At 35.8% G+C, this 8,630-nt stretch overlaps 1 protein-coding gene across 1 annotated transcript; it reads left to right on the plus strand.

Moving 5' to 3' along the window:
- Window positions 1–6,462: 6,462 nt before the first annotated feature.
- LOC121760012 (cyclin-dependent kinase inhibitor 4-like) lies at window positions 6,463–8,324 on the plus strand. Its single transcript, XM_042155611.1, has 3 exons — window positions 6,463–6,916; window positions 7,575–7,766; window positions 7,844–8,324. The coding sequence occupies exons 1-3, from the start codon at window positions 6,573–6,575 to the stop codon at window positions 7,935–7,937; spliced, it is 630 nt and encodes a 209-aa protein (XP_042011545.1). The 5' UTR covers window positions 6,463–6,572; the 3' UTR covers window positions 7,938–8,324.
- The last annotated feature ends 306 nt before the right edge of the window (window positions 8,325–8,630 follow it).

Here is an 8,630-nt window from a genome sequence, read left to right on the forward strand (position 1 = left end):
ATCGACAATTTTCAATAATTTGGCTAGAGCAAAAATGCATGATATCATTTATTTAATTCCCCACATTGGAAAATGTATATAACATTGCGTTCCACATCACTCGTGCCAATTTATTTCACATAACCAACTCGATCACATAGAAACAAATACATTTCATAAAAGAAATTTTTATTCGACATCCATATTAAAATAAAAGTCGCAAAAAATTTTGGGGTGTTACACGTTCTGTTGAAGTTGCAGAGCCAGATCACGAGATCCATCGGAGGTGTCTTGGAGCTTGTCAAGCTCTTCACGTTTCCGATCAGATTCGGCAACGCGAGTAGAGAGATCAGCCATGGCGGCCGCGAGCATCTCCTCCAAACGACGCATGTCGCCGGAACGAGTCTCAACCATCACAGGAACGGGATCGGGAAAGCTGATACCATTTGGTGCAGAATTGGGGTCACCGGGGCTATGAACGGTCACCGGAATCGCACCTACACAGATGGAGTTACGCGAGGAAGAAGATAGAGTAGAGGAAGAGGAGTTTTGCATTGATTCATAAAACGTGTGTTACAAATGCAGTGAAAATAACTTATATAGCTGCATTGCAACAAACAAACAATCTAACAAACTTCACTTAACTAACTAACTCACGTTATGTGTTGATTTGGAGCTTATATCATACAACTCTCGTGTGCATGCATCCATGCACACTCTTATTACGTGTAAGACCACCTCAACGTTTATTTGCTTAGCTCATTTCATGCACCGTCTTTTTGTTAACGCGTGAAATCTTGTTGTAAAAAAAGATATGTAGAAATTTCCTGGAAGCGTTTTTGATGGAATAAATCATCTAAAACCTTAAAAACGCATTCGTCTTGTAATAGATTACACTTTCTTTGTTATTTATCCATATCAAATTTCCTTTTATGGAAAAAATTATCTCTTACATCAATATAAATATACTATTTTCTCTTTTTACTCAACGCACAAAACAACATCTCCTAAAATTTCATGTCATTATCCAAGTGTGTCATCTATTATTGGACAGAGGGAGTACCTTAGAGCTAAACTTTTCTCGGATGATGAAGATGATGATGAAACATAAAAAAATTCTGAAAAGGATATTGGTAAAAGTCATCATTCTGATGATATTATGCAAGATGTTTAATCACCCCCGATTATTCTATCACATTTTTCCTGTAAAATTTTGTATTTCCTAATCCTTTAAATAAAGGAAATAATTGGGAAAATAATATTTGTGCCCTTAATGATGTTATTACTAACTATATAGAAGAAGAGCTTATTTTCAGAGAGGGGGCTCAACTTGAAATAAGAAGGTTTTATATGTAACACTAAAAAATGATCATATTTACTTTTATTTACATTTAATTAAAAACATAAAAAGAAGAAAACATGTCCTCATATTTATTATGGTTGCATGAATTATTTTTGTAAGGAATCATTGAAAAATAAAATCTTATTCATCTCGTGAGAATTATTGCGGGACAACTAGTGAAACCTATAGGGCGGCCTTTAGGACGGCTTATAGGGCGCTACACTGAAGGTGGAAGGGTAGGAGGATAAAATGCTGATGTGGCGGTGCATAGGGCGGGCTTTAGGGCGTCCCTTAGGACGCCCCATTGCTAATGCTCTTACAGGTAAAGTGGAGACTCATCTGATTCCCTTGTCAACTAAATTGAAGAATGGTTTGGAATGTGGCTAAATTGATTTGAATAGTCGTTTGGAGTCCGCCTTCGGCCCTTATTTAAGGCACATATCCCTTGCAGTGGAGGACAGACTTGAGCACACTACTACTTTCATGCGTTGAGACACTCCTCCAATTGTAATAAATCATTAGTATTTTATCAATTTTCTCCTACTTCCTGTTTGTACCTCATATTTTATGATCCGGTACAAGTATTGTGGTATCAAAGCCATTTTTGGCAAAGGTACGTAGTTTATAACGTAATGCTATGTATTTTGTATTCGTATATGTTTATGAATATTGTTTTAGTACTTTAATTAATGTGCTATTTAGTTTCTCTTTAAGCTATCTGTCTATTTTAGTTTTCTGTTTAGGATTTTATTTTCTGCGAAAACGGGTTTGGTCATTTGTCACGTAGTCTTTATAACATCCTGTTAGCCGGAGGGCATTTGTTGATGTTGACATAAATCGTTAACAGTTTATCAGAAAAAATGAACTATTGGAGCAGATTGCTATCTAATAGACCCTATAGTAGTAATAGCAATAATGTAAGCAACAAAAACAAAGAAATTATTATTTCAAAAAATTATGAAAAAATTATTCCAAATTGAAAAGTCTCAGAACATAAATATGTTTCTAAACGAAGAGTTGTGTTTGATTCCTCTACAAATGGGATTTAGTTCATTCAAACTTCGTTCTAAGTCCTTAATTGAAGAACAAAGAAAAGCATTTCAAATTCCTTCATTTAGGATTAGTCCAAATTGAATTAAAACCAACAACGAAAAAAGGTTTGAATACCTCTGCTATTATTTGTGTTCGAGATAAAAGGCACGTACGATTTCATGATTCTTTATTAGGAATTGTTGAATCTAGTCTTTGTGAAAGACTAATTTATTTTAGTTGCTTCCATGATTTTGTTTTGTATTTAAATGACAAAACTCTGACGCATGCTCTATGTCTAGATATTAAAATTGAAGGTTATAATATGATGAAAGAAGCAGATAATGTAATTCTATTATATACTCCATCTGTCCTAATAAATATGAAATATTTTTCGGCACGAGATTTTATGCAGTGTTGTTTTGTAAGTTAATGATGAGAGAGTAAAGTAAGAGAGAAGAAAAAGTATTGATAGTGTTGTTTCTATTTTAGGAAACGTGTCATTTTAATTGGATAACCCAAAAAGGAAAATGTTACATTTCTAATGATACGAGCAGAATACAATAAAAGTTAATGACCTCAATCTTCCCAAGAGTTAAAAGAAATAACCTATGAAGCAGAAGGTTAAACAACTTTGATTGTCACTAACTTCGAAAATAGTAATTTAAAAGTACAAAAAACAATGAAAGAGGACATGAAGAGAGAAACTGAGGAGAATGATGATGTGGTGAGTGTCCTAGTTTAAGGAGATGCTTGGGTGAATTATGAATTGGGATAGAAATATAGGAGAATGATGATGTGGCGAGAGTCCTAGTTTAAAGAGAGGCCTGGGTTATAAGAGCATCCACAACCCAAAAGGATTTGTGGATGTCGCGCCCCATTCGCGGTGGAAAATGGGAGGCCATGGTTGGAGGTGAGCGGCGCCGGAGGGACGGGTGTGGTGGCGTGGTTGGGGTGACGCCCGGCCCGAGGTCGCGCCACAACCCAATTTTTTTATTTCTTACTCCCTCCGTTCCATAAGAATATGTACTCTTTCTTTTTTAGCAAGTCCCACAATAATATACACTTTCTAAATTTGGACACTTTTTTCTCTCTAATGATGTGAGACTCACTCTTCACTAACAATACCTTGATTACTTTTTCTTTATACATATGTCGTACTTTACCAATTGTTCATTAAAACTTGGACCCAATCAAAAGTGCATATTCTTATGGGACGAAAGGAGTAATTTATATTAATACTCCAAATCTAATTCATTTCAACCACAATCTCACATTTCTTTTGTATTCCTCCAAAATCTCACACTACACCAAAAAAAAATATGTTCTCGGTCGCCTCCAATTTGATCTAATCGAAGAAATTTGGACATGCACCAGCGTTTCTCAGGCATTATTTATTATGTTTAGTGTATTGTTTTTTAAAATTTTTAATTTTAATGTTTTCCTCTTTGTAATTTTAATAGTATATTGCCATTTAATATTTGTGGTCTGGGGAGGGGCATGGTATGGGGAGCAAGGTTTTAAGAGCATCCACAATGGTTCTTTTTTTCGTTTGGACGATACCTCGTCCGCGCCATCGTCAATGGGTCATCTGACAATTGCAGGTCAGCGGACGAGCGGCACGACCGAAAGTGCGGTCACGGACGAAGGGGTGCCCGACCGTCGTCTGTCTCCTTGTTTTCCCACTGCAGGAGCACGAACGACGGACGACTAACGATAAAAAAAATACTGTTCCCTCCGTCCCCAAAGAGTATGAACAATAGTTCGACACGAGTTTTAATAGATAAAGGGAAAGTAAGAGAGAGAGAAAGAGTAGTGGAAATAATGTTAGTGGAGAGTGGGGGTCCACATTATTATAATGGTATAAGTTGTTAATGGTAATGGTATAAGTAGTACATAAAATGATGTGTAGGGGCAATGTGTTGTTTGAATTTTTCAAAATTAGAAAGTTAATAATTTTTAGGGACGGTCGAAAAAGGAAATAGTTCATACTCTTTGAGGACGGAGGGAGTAATATATTAAAAAAAATCAATTTTTAATTATAAAAAATCAATTTTTAATTAAAAAATCAATTTTTAAATTAAAATAAAAAACTATAATATCACGATGATCCATACTAAAAGACAATCCGTGAATTAGTGAAAGATTATATTTTGTAGAATATAATTATTCTGAACAAGTTTTGCATTGTTTGAGTAAACCATATATAGATGGGTTTTTAACTCCAACTTTCATTGTGACTTCGATGTGGGATAAATGGTACTCCTTCCGTCCCAAGGAAGATGACCCCTTTCAGGGCGGCATGAGATATTATGCAACTTTATTTTGTGTGTTAAGTGGAGAAAATAAAGTAAGAAGAGGGAATAAAATAGAGATAAATGTGTTTCCATTTTTTATAATGAGTCATCTTGGTTGGGATAAACCAAAAATAAAAGTGGGTCATCTTCAATAGGACCGAGGAAGAAGTTTTATAAATAGATTTTAGGAAGAAGTTTTATAAATAGATTTTCAACTCCAAGTTTCTTTGTGATTTCGATATGGGACAATTAATTTTACTCTAAGAGTTTTTGTTGCTCGGTTGAAATTGAAAAATCAGAAGGTATACTTCTCATGGAGGGGAAAGAGAAGCCAAGACTGAGAGAGGCAGAGAACTCAGCAACTTCAGTAGTGCTCCTCGGTCTTAGAAACTCAAACTATGTATGATTATGTTCTAAACCTAGGATAGTGTATTTAGTGAAACAGTTGACCGCAATAGGAATTATAGTTGTACTATCAAATTCTTGAGAATCAATAATTTGACAAAGCAATGAGGATACTTTATTCTCAAGAATTTGACAAGGTTATGAGGATGCTTTATGTTGTACATGTACCTAGTTTTGATTGTTCAGAACAGTTAATCTACTTTTGATTGTAGATAATAATTAATCTAGTTCATTTATTATACTGGTTAAGTTCTAGAAGTATTATCTTCTTCTTTTATAGTACAAATACCTTTGCACCCCAATTCAACATATTGTTGTGGTTAAGTAATGTGGTTTTTTTAAATTAATTAAGGTAGGTGTTTGTTTAAATTTGTTATGTTTAATATAATATATTTTGATATTTTAGTAATTGAAAATAAAAATAAAAACTATAACATTAAAAAGTAAATGAAAAATGAGTTTTAATTGATAGGACGAACACTAGTCCGATCCACTGCAGAAGGAATGGTCGGACTAAGAAATGTTGATGTGGTGACCACTAGTCCGACCATTGTGGATGCTCTAAAAGTTATGGCCTAAGGCCATTCGCAATGGGGGGCGATCAATTGAGCCTATTATCGGCCCCTCATTGTGGAAGAGGGGCCGATCATCCGCCTTCCCACCATCACCCCAATTAGCCGTTGTATCGGCTTTGGCCGATCCCATAGGGCCTTTGATCGGCTATCTATTGTGGTGATAAGGCCAATCATCGATTTTATTTTAAGTATATTTTCTATAATTTATTTGTCTTGAGTTTATTCTTATTTACCATTTTATCGCATTTTATTTGAGTGAAACAATTAAAATTGAAATATACAAAGATTGATGAGGTGGAAATGAAATGAAAAGTGGGATAGGATAGACTCTTGATAGGCCCTTCCATTGCAGGGTGATAGACCCTTAAGAATAAGTAAGATAAAATGTTGTCGTGGAAATAAAAAAATTGACTCTTCCATAGTGAATGGCTCTAACCCAGAAAAATAAGAGAAATGATGATGTGGCGGAGAGTTACGACCGAGGCGTGGATTATGAATACACTAAATATCCTAATACTCCCTCCGTCCATGAAAAAATCTCATTTTGTCAGTTTGGGATATCCACAAAATATAGTCCAATTTCTAGAAATGGAAAGTTTATCTTTCATACTTTACACATTTATTCTCATCTCTCCCATACCTTACCTATCTTTTTTTAAATATTTTTTACTTTATCTACTTATTTAATTTCCTCTAATTTTTACCATTTCTCATTAAAACTGGCCATTGAGACTATTTTAATGGACGGAGGGAGTAAAAGAAAAAGTGGAAAAGTGAAATAGATGAAAATGATGAGAAATGTGGAATATATAAAAGTGGATTATAGACCCCACCCTTCCTTTATCAATACCCCGCTCAAAATCTTCTTTCTTCTCCTCTTTCCATAACTGTGTCACACACACATGTGAAATCACCCGTAGCTTCGTACCATTGTAGTAAGTGATTATGGGGAAATACATGCGTACCCGTGCCAGAACCAAAAACATAGACGTCTCTCACTCACCCCTTGGCGTCCGTACCCGCGCCAGAACCTTAGCCCTCAAATCCTCCGCCTCCGATTTTCTCCAGCTCCGCTCCCGCCGCCTCCAGAAGCCGCCGCTCCTCCAGCAATACCTCCACAATTCCCCCAAAATACCGCCTCCTCCTAAACAGTGCCTCGTTTCTACACATAATCAAAACCCCCAAATTGAGCCCGCCAACGAAGTTGGGAATGAAGCATCTCAAATGGCGGCTTTGGAAATTGAGGCATCTTTTGGCGAAAACGATTTGGATACGGAACCTAGACAAAGGTATTATTAACCTTTGAAGTATATTTCCTGATTTAATTTCCAACTTTTTTTTGTTTTGTTTCCGAGAATTGTTATAAATTTAATCCTCATCTACAAGTCAAAAAAATTCTATTTTATCGCCTCCATTTCAACGGCGGCTGTATTTCTGATTAAATGGAGGTATATGTTTTTTTGTTTGCCCTCTTTCGGTTAACTGAAAAGTGTAACAATCGATTTAGAAGGTGATGGTTTCTGATGCTGCTCCGCTTAAATATAGAGTAATTTATTCATTTGGCTTCTGAAACTATATTAATGGATCTGATTTTGATGAAATTTACTTCTCACTCTAGCATTACACAACTGTTTGTATATTTGATCCAGTGCTTCAAGGGCTTTTCATATACTCCCTCTGTTCCTTGTTAATTGAGGAACTATGAAGATTATGTGTGTTAAGCAATAGTGAATAAAGTAAGTGAAATAGTTACTTTTTTGCCAAAAATAGAAATGATTCAATTAGATTGGAATTTCTCAAAAATAGAAAAATAACTCAATTAATGTAGAACGGAAGGAGTATGTTGTAGGGTAATTCGGGTTCGGCTTCACTTTGTATTAGACTATTTCTAATGTTGAGTCTTTTGTATGTGAAGACAACATTTTAATTAAATGTGTTGTTGTGCAGGTGCACCAGAGAAAGCACCCCTTGTAGTATGATTGGAGGTGCTGGCAGTATCACGGCACACGGGTCTTCAACAAAGCAGCTAAGTCCCAATATCTCCAATCAAAGGGCCCCAAGAAATATCCCCACACCTCGCGAGATGGATGAATTTTTTTCCCATGCAGAGCAGCCCCACGATCGCCTTTTCATCGAAAAGTATGTGCTTGTTTGAGCTGAAGTTGTTTCTTGAGCATAAAGTATTTGTGATATCATCCTTGTTTCTAACGGTGCAGGTATAATTTTGACATTGTTAACGATTTGCCCCTCCCCGGGCGTTATGAGTGGATAAAGAGTGATGGCATGGGCAGTGTTGGTTGTATCTTATGATCTTAAGAAAGAAGGGGTAAAATATGGTATTAGCCACTCACTCCTGCAATAGTATTAGAATCAGCACAGAATGTAACATTAGGCTCTGATAAAGTTCCATTCAACTCGAAGTTAGTTAGTTAGGAACTAACTGTTCATTGTCTTGGTGATAACCAACCAGTCGGCCGGGACATAAACGTCGAATATACACCTCTGCCTTTTTATCAGATATCAGGGCATTTAAATGCATTTGAGCCACAAACTTGAGGGCATAGATCATTTCTTTAAATTGCTGTGTTTAACTGAAGCACAGATGAATTCAGTAGAGAATTGGTGTTTGAATTGTGAAAAATTTCATTGTGGGCTTCAGGCTCTGGTGAGCAAATATGAGTTTACGTGAAGCAGCAATTATTGGACTCTGTTTTATTTTATGGAATCGCTCAAAATTTTGTTTCTGTCGACGATGTACGTACGGTTTTTGGTTCCCATGTGAATTGCTGTGCAGCACTTAAATGACATTTTTGGTTTTTTCCCTAAAAAGTAATCCACATATTCATTATTACAAGGCACTAACTTCACTAAATTATTTGACAAACTATTCCCATGTGATTTTTTACCAAGCTGCACAAGTGTCTAGATAGCTATATTTTTCAGTTATTCACGGTTATAATCGGAATTGATAAACTGTTAGGGGAGGGATCAATTGCTAATTTA

The sequence above is a fragment of the Salvia splendens genome, chromosome 13 (genome assembly GCF_004379255.2).
Source record: "Salvia splendens isolate huo1 chromosome 13, SspV2, whole genome shotgun sequence".
Taxonomy (NCBI): Eukaryota; Viridiplantae; Streptophyta; class Magnoliopsida; order Lamiales; family Lamiaceae; genus Salvia; species Salvia splendens.